At 44.4% G+C, this 15,071-nt stretch overlaps 1 protein-coding gene across 1 annotated transcript in view; it reads left to right on the forward strand.

Moving 5' to 3' along the window:
* Nucleotides 1–14,535, forward strand: part of LOC148348961 (periostin-like) — a 40,423-nt gene extending 25,888 nt beyond the window's left edge. The window contains exons 14-23 of the mRNA XM_088320635.1: nt 371–473; nt 537–604; nt 1,723–1,768; nt 1,843–1,878; nt 5,891–6,214; nt 6,288–6,323; nt 10,861–10,905; nt 11,007–11,093; nt 11,181–11,216; nt 14,167–14,535. Of these exons, the coding sequence (XP_088176761.1) occupies nt 371–473; nt 537–604; nt 1,723–1,768; nt 1,843–1,878; nt 5,891–6,214; nt 6,288–6,323; nt 10,861–10,905; nt 11,007–11,093; nt 11,181–11,216; nt 14,167–14,228 (843 nt within the window). The 3' untranslated portion in view covers nt 14,229–14,535. The remainder of the gene's footprint in view (nt 1–370; nt 474–536; nt 605–1,722; nt 1,769–1,842; nt 1,879–5,890; nt 6,215–6,287; nt 6,324–10,860; nt 10,906–11,006; nt 11,094–11,180; nt 11,217–14,166) is intronic.
* Nucleotides 14,536–15,071: the final 536 nt, after the last annotated feature.

A 15,071-nucleotide genomic window follows, 5' to 3' on the forward strand; every position in this document is an offset into this window, starting at 1 on the left:
ATAGAGAACAAAAAGAAAAAAGTAACAGCTAGAGAAAAAATAAACACAAAGAGATTTTTTTTAAAAGAAGAAAAAAAAAGAAGAAAAAAAAACAGGGAAAAAGAAGAAAAAGTTCTGCGGGAGTTGAAAGAGAGCGATAGACCACTGGAAAACGCCGACATCGCAACCTTCTATCAAGGCATGTATAGCTTTCTCTAGGTCCCATCCAGGTTTCAACTCAGAAGAACATTTCGGGCCAACCACTGCTTCATGTTAACCATCTACTCAAACAAAGCTCAAGGAGTGGTCGTTATCGGGCAGCGCTCTGTGTTTCGTCACCCCGAATATTCCTGAAGATGTCATCTAAGGGCTTTTGTGTATGTTCCTCCAGGTGAACGACTCAATTCACGTCAACTCGGTCAACGTACCTGACAGCGACCTGATGGCCACCAATGGCGTGATCCACGTGGTGGACAATCTTCTCTATCCAGCAGGTTGGATCTCTAGATCGAAAGAGAAATGGCTCAACTCTGTTGACAGTGGATTTTCACTTGCAGACCTTCCTGTGGGTCGTGAGGACTTCCTGATCCTTCTCAGGAAGATCATTAAGTACATCAAGATCAAGGTAGGCATATTGACCAGGGGCGATTTTAGCTTCTGAGTTTTGGAGGTGCTGAGCAGGGAAAACTCCACGGACCGCTAAACAAAAGACAGACACGGGTAGCAGGTGGCAGGAACGCAGAAGTGGCACTTCTGTGTCGAGCGAGGATAATCGTAGGCAGCAGGGATACAGGTTGATAGCCGGGACGGGAGAGCAAGGGCGGTATCAAGTCCAGAAACGAGGTCGGCAACAGGTATCAGGCAGGAAACAGGGCAAAACAGATTGTCGGGATGGAAGAGCAGGGCAGAAACAGGTCCAGAAACAGGTCGGCAACAGGTATCAGGCAGGAGGAAAACAGGGAAGGAAAATGTCGGAAGGTATGGAGCTTGCCTAGCTGGGAGCATAGGTTCGCAAACAGTCTGACAGCTTCCTCTCGGCGCCGACCAATTGGGCAGTCACAGGTGACCTGAATCAGCAATCATGACAAAAAATACTACAAAAACAGTACTACATTAATACTATGATACAAAAACACAAATACAGAAATATTACAACAGAAATACTACAAAGTACAACTACAGTAATGTTAAAAAATACTGAAGAAATACAACGGAGATACTACAAATACTACAAAATACTACAAATAGTAGCTCTACAGTCATACTACAATACAAAATACTGCTACATAGCTAGTACAACATTGATACTACTAAATACTACCGATATATCACAAAAATTATACTGTGGGAATACTACCAAAATACTACAAAATAAAAGTACTGTAATACTATTGAAATACGACAGAAATCTGACTGCAGAAATACTATAAAAATACCACAAAACGGGAAAAACACAAAAATACAACTGAAAAAATACAACAACAAATAAACTACAGTAATACTACAACATGATGACTAAAAAACTACTTACACATACAACTAAAGATATACTGCAAAGACGAGCCTATAGAAATTACTACAAAAATACTATTGCAGAAATACCTATATCCAATGCTAGGAATCAAAGAGTCAGTTCCCGTATATTTTTTGGGGATTGTTACTTCAAAAACCAAACCTGAAGTACATCAGATATCCCGTTGAGATGTTTCTGTTGATCCTCTTGTCGGTTTCTGTTCTTCGTAGTATGTTCCGGGATTTTCCTACGTGGAGATCCCGCACACCTTCCTCAGTAAGTCCATTTCCTAAGCTTGAGCTTGAAGCGGACCCATCAACTTCAAACTAAAGCTAATTATTGCTCTGCAGGGAGAACCATCACTACCACAAAGTACATCGAGAAAAGTAAGTTTTCATCCACGAGCTGCTACTGAAACCTGTAAAAGTCTTTGTTGTTAACCCAGGAACGTCCAAAGTCCATAATATGTGACCTGCCAGTAATATTGACCGCAGTATCCAATACAAATTCACCATTTCACCAGGCTTTCAGTGAGAATTTTACCCCATTTCTGACATGGGGACTGTAAATAAAAGAAGGAAAGTTGACTGTGAGGGCCATCTGTCACAAATCGGAAACGGAGACAGGACCCAGTAGCATTCGTTTACTCAGTTTTATTGATAAAGAAGGAGAGCAGGGCTTGCTTTCACGATCTGATGGTCGACGGACACGGGTAGCAGGTGGCAGGAAGTGGCACTTCCGTGTCGAGCGAGGATAATCGTAGGCGGCAGGGATACTGGTCGATAGCCGGGACGGGAGAGCAAGGGCGGTATCGAGTCCGGAAAAGATGTCGGCAACAGGTATCAGGCAGGAAACAGGGCAAAACAGGCTGGGACGCAGGAGCAAAAGCAGAAACCGGTCCAGAAAAAGGTCAGCGACAGGTATCAGGCAGGAAAACAGGGCAGGATAATGTAGAGTACAAAAGCTTGCCTAGCTGAGAGCATAGGTTCGCAGACGGTCTGACGGGTTCCTTTCGGAAGACAGGAGTTTAAAAAGTGGCAGAGAGCCAATCAGCGACCAGGGCTGTTGGGGTTAAAGGAACGGGCACAGGTGTCTCGCATCAGTAATCATGACAAACGGTCTATTTTTCAGTTATCAAACCGATCGTCACAAGCCAAGACCAGGAACAGAGACAGGACCCAATAGCGTTCGTTTAACTCAGTTTCATTGAAAAAGAGAGCAGTGCTTGCTTCCACGATTCGATGATCATCAGACAAGGGTAGCTGAAGACAGGAACACGGAAGTGGCACTTCCGTGTCGAGCGGGGATAGTCGTGGGTGGCAGGAAAGCTGGTCGGTAGCCAGGACCTGAGATCAAGGGCGGTAATGAGTCCAGAAAAAAGGTCGGCAACAAGTATCAGGCAGGAAACGGGGCAAAACAGGTCGATGGCCAAAAAGGAAGTGCAGGGCAGAAACAGGTCCAGAAACAGGTCGGCAACAGGTAATCAGGCAGGAGAAAACAGAGCAGGAGATTGTCGGAGGGTACGGAGCTTGCCTACTGCAAACTACAGACTATTATGACAGCATCCCCTGATCTAAAACCTACACTCAAAAACCTACACTCAACATGAGGTAAATGAAGAAACTTTGAGAAGGGACGGACAGTCTCAAAGGGCGGCACAGACCAGAGATAATTGCACACTACAGACTATTACGACAGCATCCCCTGATCTAAAACTGACATGAGGGCAAGGAAAAACTCAAAAGCTCAGAATGAGGAAAATGAAGAAACTTTTAGAAGGGACGGTCTCAAAGGGCTGCACAGACCACAGATTATTGCTCACCACAGACTATTATGACAGCATCCCCTGATCTAAAACCTACACGAGGGCAAGGAAAAACTCAAAAACCTCAACATGAGGAAAATGAAGAAACCTTGAGAAGGGATAGTCTCAAAGGGCTGCACAGACCACAGACTATTGCTCACCACAGACTATTATGACATCATCCCCTGATCTAAAACCTACATGAGGGCAAGGAAAAACTCAAACAACATCAGCATGACTAAAATGAAGAAACCTTGAGAAGGGACAGTCTGAAACGGCTGCACAGACTACCGACTATTGCACACTACAGACTATTATGACAGCATCCCCTGATCTAAAACCGACATCGATCATTAGCTATAGAATCTAAGTGTGTTTTAAGCCTAGATTGAAACAGTTCCACTGAGGTTGCAGCTGGTATCTCAGAGAGCATAGCATCTCACAGCCCGAATGGAGAACGCCCTTGAACCTGCAGATTTCTTCTTGGCACTTGGGATCCCAGTAGACCAGCAAAGACTCAGAGCAGGAAAATAGGGGGGAATTAAATCCGAAAGATAGGTATGACATAGTCTTAAAATCACATCCCAAGCTGACAGGGAGCCAAGGCGGGTCAACCAAAATTTGGGTAGTGTGATCAAACTTTCTCGAAGATGGAAAAAAGCTGTTCTAGTTATATTCTTAACATGTAACTGGACCGGAGAAGACCCAAAGGAGAATTTTTAGAAAGTCTTTCCAAAACGGAAACTTCCCAATCTTACGGAGGCCTGATTACATTCACGCTTCCTGTCATCATCCGCTCTCAAGGTCCACAGGGAACAGCCGGCATTTGGTAATAAGCTCATTAGGCTGTCAGTCTAGGAGTCAACTTCCGCTCCGACGGATGCTGGCCTCAGAGTATTGAGTAACACCGGAGCCAAAAAGAAAGAAACTTTCAGGAAATGGGAGATACCACGCAACTTGAAGTGGTCATACTTGAAAAGAAAATCTGGGTACTGTCACAAGCCAGAAACGGAGACAGAACCCAGTAGCGTTCGTTTACTCAGCTTTATTGATAAAGAGAGCAGTGCTTGCTTCCACGATCCGATGATCGACGGACACGGGTAGCAGGTGGCGGGAACGCAGATGTGGCACTTCCGTGTCGAGCAAGGATGATCGTAGATTTGCAGGAATACTAGTCGTTAGCCGGGACGGGAGAGCAAGGGCGGTATCGAGTTTGGAAACGAGGTCGGCAGCAGGTGTCAGACAGGAAACAGGGCAAAACAGGTCGGTGGTCGGAATGGCAGATCAGGGGAGAAATGGGTCCAGAAACAGGTCGGCAACAAGTATAAGGCAGGAGAAAACAGGGCAGGAAAATGTCGGAAGGTACGGAGCTTGCCTAGCTGGAAGCATAGGTTCGCAAACGGTCTGACGGCTTCCTCTTGGAAGCCGGGGGGTTTAAAAGGAGTCTGAACCAATCAGCGCTCAGGGCTGTTGGCGCAAATTAGGCAGTCATGACAGGTACAAATGGATAGACATTCTATTGGATATTTTGTGAGGGTTACAAAAAGAACCCAGTCCGATATGCATGTCTAAAATAACAGCCTATCTTTATCCATTGCAACAGTTTTTTATCTTATTTTTCTTTTTTTTATGACACGTTTTCCCCGGAGTGCCATTTCTAATTCAGTTGCATACGATGTTTCACAATTCAATTCAATAGTATCAGCTAAATTAGCGAGAGAGCGTCTCTCCCATAGCCATCACTGTCAATTACACAAAACTGAGAATGAATTATGTCTTACCCATGGTTGGAAAAAACATAATTTCTTTATGAATATTTTCGCACAAAGTATCTACTAACATCTTTGCACAATTTTTATTGGACTGTTTCCTGATGGACTTACATTCGTGGCCCCTTCTCAAGGTTTCTTCATTTCCTCGTGCTGAGGTTTTTGTCACGGACCAGAAACAGACACAGGACCCAGTAGCGTCCGTTTACTCAGTTTTATTGCTAAAGAGGGAGAGTAGGGCTTGCTTCCAGGATCCGATGGTCGACGGACACAGGTGGCAGGAACGCGGAAGTGGCACTTCTGTGTCGAGCGAGGATGATCGTAGATTTGCAGGGATACTAGTCGTTAGCCGGGACGGGAGAGCAAGGACGGTATCGAGTTCGGAAACAAGGTCGGCAACAGGTGTCAGGCAGGTAGCGGGGCAAAACAGGTCGGATGTCGGGAAAGCAGGGCAGGGCAGAGTCAGGTCCAGAAACAGGTCAGCAACAGGTGTCAGGCAGGAGAAAACAGGGCAGGAAAATGTCGGAAGGTATGGAGCTTGCCTAGCTGGGAGCATCGGTTCGCATCAATCTGACGGTGTCCTCTTGAAAGCCGGGGGTTTGAAAAGAGACTCCTAGCCAATCAGCCCTTGGCGCCAATTGGGCAGTCACAGTTTCCTTGAATCGGCAATCATGACAGTTTTTGAGTTTTACCTTGCCCTCATGTAGCTTTTAGATCAGTGGATGAGGTCATAATAATCTGTTGAGCCCTTTTAGACTTCTTGTGATTAAGGGCCAAACGAATAAACACGACTTGACTTGACTCGTCTGTTATCGTACCCCATAGTCCCCGAACAAACCCAACTGATCCGAGTCATCGAAGAAGAACCGACTATCACCAAGGTGGTGGAAGGCCAACCCTCAATCACCACGGTAACGCGAGTCATCGAAACTGAACCAACCGTCACACGGGTGGTGGTGGAGGGTGAACCCTCCATCACTACGGTAAGGCGGGTCATCGAATCCGAGCCCACCGTCACCAGGGTGGTGGTGCAGGGTGAGCCGTTGATGACTGAAGTCACCGGCGTGATTGAGAAGAAACCAACATTCACCAAGGTAACGCGAGTGATCGGAGAACCCGGCGTGACCAGACTGACCAGAGTCATCGAGGGTGAGACGTCCACCGTATGTGAAACTTAAAAGCTAGGTCACTCGTAGGTAACTGAAGTCTTCTTTCATTGCAGGTGGGCAAGTGGACTCACAAATCAAGACGGTTTCAGGTCAGTTTTAAGACAGCTTCTTGCATGTATCTAATAGACATCACCATCATCATTCCAAGTTCCTCATTTTTCAATGTTTCTAAGCTCGTGTCAGGGTTCAGGGTTGTTTCTTTTCACTTTGCTGTCTGGTCATCCTGAAAGGGGGATGCCACATGTGCGGTCCCTTCTCAAGGTTTCTTCATTTTCCTCATGTTGAGGTTTTTGAGTTTTTCCTTGACCTCATGTAGGTTTTAGATCAGGGGATGGTGTCATAATAGTCTGTAGTTGACAATAGTCTGTGGTCTGTGCAGCCCTTCGAGACTGTCCCTTCTCAAGGTTTCTTCATTTGCCTCATGTTGAGGTTTTTTGAGTTTTTCCTTGCCCTCATGTTGGTTTCAGATCAGAAGATGGTGTCATAATAGTCTGAAATAATAGTCTGTGCAATAACCTGTGCAGCCCTTTGAGACTCTTTGTGATTAAGGGCGTCACAAATAAAAATTACTTGATTTGACTTGTTGATCTTTAGTGGGAGGGATTGACTCGAATCTTTCTAAAAATGTACATTTTGCTCAAAATAATCTTCGGGTTTTTCAAGAATCACAGTGATTAGGTCTGTTGATGACTGTAAACCAGAACAAGATGTTGTGTTTTTGACAGGGTTGGGTAGGGTTACTTTAACTGGATTACTTTCAATGACTTTTGGATGACTCCAATACCAAATATGCTAATAAAAGACAAAAGAAACTAAATACTAACAAAATTAAGACTCACAACACGTAGTAAGTTTTCTCTCCTGGCTTTGATCTCTTTGATTTCCGGCAAAACGAACATCAAATGCGACAGAAACAAAATGAAAATCAATCCAAACAGCTTGCCGACATCATTTTTGCCGTTCCGTGTATTGCGTTACTCCCCAAGCCTGCACAAAATTTACTCATTTTATTCATATTTACCGTATTTTCCGCACTATAAGGCGCACCGGGTTATAGGGCGCACCCCCAAAAATAGTTTTTGGTCCTATATTTTCCATACACAAGGCGCACCGGATTATAAGGCGCTACAATGGGAACGTGGACAAAACAGTCAGATAGTTCAGTCCAACTTATTACTCCCTTAACATTCCGAAAGCTTGCAAAGAAGCAAATACGTGTCGTAGACATGTACGGAAACAGTGTCTGTACGATCTCACCAATCACTCAAATGCATCGTTCCAAATATCATTCGGAAGGTTAAAGTCTTCAAGAAATGCCAAACATTTCTTAGTTTCCATTTTATTTTTTGCTGGCAATTGTGTGGACAGCAAAGTAAGAATTTTATTGTGTAGGGAAACGGGGTTCTTTACTGTGCATATGACAATAAACACTTTGAATTGAATTGAGTTTAAAAATAGACTCATCACAGAAACCTCAAGATCGTTCTAAAACAAGATACCGGGAAAATATAAAGCCGCATAGCTCACCTAAGTTCTCTTGCAGCCGTCACGTTCAATAATGATACGTAACCATGGTCTTCTTACAACCGTGAGTGTAGTAAATCCAGGAGAGTAAATTATTTACAAATACAGAATAGTAAAAAAATGTTTTCTCTATGCCGTAGTGCAACCCAACGCGTGATTCGCATTCATCTTTTTCGGCCAATTGCAGGCTTTGTTTCGCCCCCTTAGCCTATGCGAGCCTGTAAATGATAAAAAGGATCCGCCCCCTTTACCTCCGAATAACTTTAGCCAATAGTGACTGATTCAAATGATGATTGACACATTGGTTAGGAAATGAAACGCCGGTATATAAATCCCAGCATACACCGCGGACGACTTCGCCTTCGGGGGAAAATCGAGTCGGCGGCTGCTTGCCTTAGTTGCAATAATATTGATCCATATATAAGGCGCACTGTATTATAAGGCGCATGGTCAGCTTTTGAAAAAAAATAAAGGCTTTCAGGTGCGCCTTATAGTGCGGGAAATACGGTAGTTTCTTTTGTCTTTTATTAGCATATTTGGTATCGGAGTAATCCAAAAGTCATTGAAAGTAATCCAGTTAAAGTAACCCTACCCAACCCTGGTTTTTGAGTAGACTGTAAATTGTTGTTACTTTATGACACATCCCAACACTCACAAAGTTCTTTTCTGTGGGAGGGAAAAGCCATAAGTTAAAAAAGCTATAAATCATTTTCTCAGCCTATGTCAGTCATAAAGTTGCTGACAAGATTGTAGGTCAGCTGTTAGGGCGTCTGGAAAGAAGAGGGAAAGTTTGTTTTCTTTTTTTTGCATGGAGGCAGCTGGAGGCAACACTATTGCCAAGGGATGTCTGGCAGATATGTGAGAGCATATACTCCTCATTGAGCGTGTTAGCCCATTACTGTGGTTTTGTAGAGTGTTCATCACATTGGGTGGGACCGTGAATGGCCTAAACCTCATTCGGGTGAATCAAAGGATACCAATACTGTTCTCTTGACATTTTTCAACGTACAAATTGAAGGCCTATTTTGCAGGGGTCTGAGCGTTCACACAAAGTCGGTGAGCAACGCTTGAAACAACAGTGAGCAACAGCAATCCCAAGTGTGGCGACTAAGTCATTATCAAACATGTCCAAAACTTGCCACGAGCGGCTGCCTTTTCCAGCAGCTGCCCTATTGTTTTACTGTATTGTCTGCTCCTATCTTCGGTGTTTCTTCTTCCCGTTTTGACAACTACACTATGGATTATTTCTATCCTATGGGACATGGGTTTTAGCGCACAAAAAATGCGTGTATTCAAGGAATTTCAACTCCTTGCCCTGAAGAATTCTCGTGCCGGCGTGATGAAGGGGCCTATCGTGGAAGAAGAGCCGGTGCTAGCGAAGCGGCTAGCGGCGTTACAAGTCTTCGGTACCATCCGTAATCACGGTAAATGCGAACTCACGACCAAATAAGATCATCGAGTGCTGGTGGAAAACATCGAAGCGCACGGGGAGCGCAGTTGCTGTGTTTTGCGGAAACGTGGCTCACGTTTAGCATTCCGGACGCTAACGTGTAGCCACCCGGAGCTACCCGGAGCTATCCGGCTTCAACGCCGCTAAACAGAGACACGAAAGCCGGGGGGAATCGGAGAGGAGGCGGACTTGCTAACACGAGGTGGTGTATCCCTGGATTTTCACAAAGAAAAGATTTCCATCTGCCGCAGGGATGTCGAACTTTTGGACTGGCGTGACGTCATCCCCTCCGCTACAAGCACCCCTAGGGCATCATGTTCATCTGTTAATAAACAACGGGGTAGACTGCTGGAAGTGTGAATTTCCCTACGGGGATGAATAAAGTATCTATCTATCTATCTATCTATCTATCTATCTATCTATCTATCTATCTATCTATCTATCTATCTATCTATCTATTATGCTGAGTTTCCGGCAATGGAAAATTATTTTTCACTTTTGAATGAATTGACTCATGTACGATTGCTTACAAACGTCATTTGTTTTTACAATTCTTTCACAAGATTTTCATTTTTTCAAATATTATGTAAAATTATGCACAAAATGACTTAAAGGAAGGGGGAATAGGACAAAAAAATACCAAAATGAAAAAGTAGTGAAAAGCTGAGGAAAAAAAAGAAACAATTGGAAGAGAAAAAAAGAAGGAACAATTTAGAAAAAAACAGCCCAGAAAAGATAAACACAACGAGATTTTTTTTCAAAGGAACTTAAAAAAATGTAGTAAAAACACGGAAAAAAGAAGAAAAAGTCAGTGTTGCATTCAAATAATTTCCAATTATACCAAGTTAGGCAGCACGGCGGCACAGTGATTAGCGCATGTGCGGCACAGTTCATGTCTTGGGAACCTCCTGCGTGGGTTCAAATCCAGCTCCAGACTTCCTGTGCGGAGTTTGTGTGTTCTCCCCCTGCTTGCGTGGGTTTCCTCCGGGCACTCCGGTTTCCTCCCACATTCCAAAAACATGCATTTCAGGTGAATTGGTCGGTCCAAATTGTCCCTAGTGAGTTGTCTGCCCCCGTGTGCTCTGCGATTGGCTAGCAACCTGTTCAGGGTGTCCCCTGCCCACTGCCCAATGATTGCTGGGATGGGCTCCAGCACCCCCGCGACCCTACTGAGGATAAGTGGTGTAGCTAATGAGATGAGATGAGATACCAAGTTAATCTTGTTGCCAACATTGTACTTCCACTTAAAAATGGAATTAAATACAGTTCTTTATCGTGCAATCGACGAAAACAGCCCCCAAAAATGTTAATATTTTGCGACAAAATATATCAGGAAAAGAAAGAAATGGATATCATGTGAAAGAATTGTAAGAACAAACGACGTTTGCAATAGTACATGAGTCAATTCATTCAAAAGGGAAAAATAATGTTGCATTGCCGGAAACTCAGCAAAATGTAACGTGATGTCAAATTTTGGACATGTTTGATCATGATTTAGTTGCCACACTTGGGATTGCCGTTGCCCACTGTTGTTTCAAGCGTTACTCACCGACTTTGTGTGAACGCTCAGACCCCTGCAAAATTTCAGGGAACATTGGTAGGATCTGTATGTTCAGATGAATTAATGCATTGATTCTCGATAACCTCCCCAGGCGGAGAAACGGTGCCCTCGGAGTTCCGGCCACATATCATTGAGGGTAGGGACTCAAGTCTTCTGTTTCGATTTTATAGAAAAAATGGAGAAATAAACGGTTGCTTCTGAGATTCAATCCTTTTTTAACTTTAACGTTTGGCGCAGGGCCGGACTTCACCAGGATTACCACCATCCACGGCGATCCTAACTTGATAGAACGAGAATCCGAGAGGATTACCAAACTCATCCAAGGTTGGTTTGGTTGTTGAGGAACATCCAAGATGAGATGATTTGGGAATTGCTCGAAGTACAGCAATAATAATCGTGTCCTTGTTGCAGAGGGCGGGAGGTTTGCCGCTGCCAGGAAGCATCCAGGTAATAAAACAAAAACAACATATATACTTTAATGAGGGCAGCACGGCGGCGCAGTGGTTAGCGCTTGTGCGGCACAGTTCATGTCATGGGAACCTGTCGTGGGTTCAAATCCAGCTCCAGACTTCCTGTGCGGAGTTTGTATGTTCTCCCCGTGCTTGCGTGGGTTTCCTCCGGGCACTCCGGTTTACTCCCACGTTCCAAAAACATGCATTTCAGGTGAATTGGCCGGTCCAAATTGTCCCTAGGTGTGAATGAGCGAGTGAGTTGTCTGTCCCCGTGTGCCCTGCGATTGGCTGGCAACCAGTTCAGGGTGTCCCCTGCCCACTGCCCGGAGATGGCTGGGATGGGCTCCAGCCCCCCCACGACCCTAATGAGGATAAGCGGTACGGCTAATGAGATGAGATGAGATACTTTAATGACAATGTTCTCTCTAAGTTCCGAGCATGCGCAATTGCCCACTGCCCAGACCTCCTGCGCATAAAAATCAGGACTCGAAATAACCAAATTACTCCACTGGCACAAATTCGGTCAGAAATACATTGAACCCGGTCAAAAATCCTGCTCTGTTGCGTTTTTTTAAGTCAATGTCAGCACGAGATTGAGTAAATGAAAACAAGCGTGTATGTGAGCTCAAACGACTGCGCGAGAGGCAGCTTGTGGCACGCAAACAGGTCTTCCGATTGTTTTTGTTGCTTTCGTCCACATATTACCAAATGATTATGAAACATTATGCTCAAAATGACTTAAAAAGGGAAAATATAAAGCAAAACAAAAAAATAAACTAGACAAAAATGAATAATGGGACAAAAGATAAAAAGAAAAGAGAAAAGAGAGAGAAAAGGGTAGAAAAAACAGGCAAAAAAGAAGAAAAAAGCTAAGAAAAAAGAGAAAATGTCACAAGCCAGAAACGGAGACAGGACCCAATAGCGTTCGTATAACTCAGTTTTATTGAAAAAGAGAACAGTGCTGATTGTCGGTCACAGGTGGCAGATAGCAGGAACGTGGAAGTGGCACTTCAGTGTCGAGCAAGGATATGCGTGCGTGGCAGGTAAGCTGGTCGGTAGCCGGGACAGGGGAGCAAGGGCGGTAATCGAGTCCAGAAAAAAGGTAGGCAACAAGTATCAGGCAGGAAACAGGGCAAAACAAGTCAATGACCGGGACAAAAGAGCAGGGCAGAAACAGGTCCAGAAACAGGTCGGCAACAGGTAATCAGGCAGGAGACAACAGAGCAGGAGATTGTCGGAGGGTCCAGAGCTTGCCTAGCAAAAGCGTAGGTTCGCAGGACGGTCTGACGCTGGTAACAGGGAGCCGGGGGGTTTAAATAGTGGCAGGGAGCCAATCAGTGACCAGGGCTGTTGGCGCCAACGGGGCAGACGCTGGTGCCCCGAATCAGTAATCATGACAGGAAAAAAGGAAACGAGAGAACAAAATAAGAAAAAAACAACAAAATAAGAAGTCAAAAGCTAGGGAAAAAGGGACAAAAGAAGAAAAAAAAGAAAAAAAATGGTAAAAAAAACAAAGAATAGGAAAGAAGACATGGTTTTTGAAGTCTCTTGTGCTACATTTTGATCAATTGCTAATATATCAAGTCAATGTTTTACCATCACAGTAGTTTTATTAAAAAAGTGTGATCAAATACAGTTCTGTATCGTGCAACCAACTCAATAATCCACAAAATATTAGTATTCTGTTGTCACAAGCCAGAAACAGAGAGAGGACCCAATAGCGTTCGTTTACTCAGTTTTTTTGATAAAGAGAGCGAGCAGGGCTTGCTTCCACGATCCGATGATCGTCGGACACTGGTAGCTGACTGCAGGATCGCGGATCGGGACTTTTGTGTCGAGCGAGGATAATCGAAGACAGCAGGGATACTGGTCGCTAGCCGGGACGGGAGAGCAAGGCCGGTAATCGAGTCCAGAAAAAAGGTCGGCAACAAGTATCAGGCAGGAAACAGGGCAAAACAGGTCGATGGCCCCGGACGGAAGAGCGGGGCAGAACGGGTCCAGAAACAGGTCAGCAACAGGTATCAGGCAGGAAACAGGGCAAAACAGGTCGATGGTTGGGATGGAAGAGGGGGCAGAAACCGGTCCAGAAACAGGTCAGCTACAGGTATCCGGCAGGAAACATCGCAAAACAGGTCGAAGGTCGGGATGGAAGAGCGGGGCAGAACGGGTCCAGAAACAGGTCAGCAACAGGTATCAGGCAGGAAACAGGGCAAAACAGGTCGATGGTTGGGATGGAAGAGGGGGCAGAAACTGGTCCAGAAACAGGTCAGCAACAAGTATCAGGCAGGAAACAGGGCAAAACAGGTCGATGGTCGGGATGGAAGAGCGAGGCAGAAACCGGTCCAGAAACAGGTCAGCTACAGGTATCAGGCAGGAAACAGGGCAAAACAGGTCGATGGTTGGGATGGAAGAGGGGGCAGAAACCGGTCCAGAAACAGGTCAGCAACAAGTATCAGGCAGGAAACAGGGCAAAACAGGTCGATGGTCAGGATGGAAGAGCGAGGCAGAAACCGGTCCAGAAACAGGTCAGCTACAGGTATCAGGCAGGAGAAAACAGGGCAGGAAAATGTCAGAAGGTATGGAGCTTGCCTAGCTGGGAGCATAGGTTCGCAAGACGGTCTGGCGGCTTCCTCATTTGCAGGTGCCCCCGAATCATGTTATCCGTACCAAAAAAAATGAGAAACCTCATTTAATAGTTTGCGGGCCGTACAACCTTTCCAATATGACATTAGCAAATAAACTCCTATTTGAAAAAGTAACTCGTGTTGCCATGACGCCAGCAGAAGATAACTTGATTTGATGTCGGGTTTTCTCAAGAATCTAGGGTTGGTTGCCCACCTCTTATTATTCACAGTCCTTGAAGGTTTAGAGGGGACATTACTTAGTGAGCCGGAGTATGTACTTGGAGTTGTTCTCTGATTTGTTCTTGTGGTCTTTGTCCCCAGCCGGCGTGAGGAGAAGGAGGACACGCCTGGTGAGACGTCACCGCAAGAGCGCCCCCCAGTGAAAAATAAACCCGAGCCCACGGAGACATTCGGGGATCGACCGAGAAGTCCTTCTCGGTTCTATTTTAAATTTCGTTCGGAAAAGAAAAAAGCCCAAAGAAGATCGTTGTGCATGAATACTGCCACCTACAATTGGATTGCTGTGATGAAACGGGGGTGCGTTTGATTTATTCTGATGTTTAGAGTGTTTTTTTTTTTAAGGGTGCTTGAATTCACTAAATTGGAAGTTTAGTTTTCTTTGAATTTTTCGGCGCGAGTACATTCGCTCTGTAAATTCTCAAGGTCATAAATTTATGTTTTATAAATATCCGGCATCTACTGTCATTTTTTATAAGAAAGAAAGAGTGTTTTGAAGACTTCCTTCTCTTTATTTCTAAGAAAACATATTTGAGGTTTTTTTTGCCGTTTCGATTACAAAAATGAAAGTAGGGATGTCAACGTGTCATTTGAGCTGAGAAAACAACAAGGATATGCCTTGTGGAGGTCTAAAAAACACATTCATGATAATAACGTAGTAATAACACTGTTATTACACGTTAGCATCACGTTCTAGCATGTAACCATTAGCATAACTCATCAACATGAGGTCATTAGCATAATTTGTGAATATGAAGTTTTTAAAATATTGCCATTACCAAAAATTTTTAGTAAAAAGAAGTTAGAATTTAGCCGTTAGCATCACTTTTTAGTATGTACTCATTTGCATAACTCATTAACATGAATCATTAGCATAATTTGTAAATATGAAGTTGTTACAATATAGCCATTACCAAAACTTTGCTAGCGACGCACATAGCTGTTAGCATCGTCTCACAGCTAAATTGTGGTTTTCATTGTCGTTGTGC

Source organism: Urocampus carinirostris, chromosome 17 (genome assembly GCF_059441175.1).
Source record: "Urocampus carinirostris isolate Australia breed hairy pipefish chromosome 17, RoL_Ucar_1.0, whole genome shotgun sequence".
Lineage (NCBI taxonomy): Eukaryota > Metazoa > Chordata > Actinopteri > Syngnathiformes > Syngnathidae > Urocampus > Urocampus carinirostris.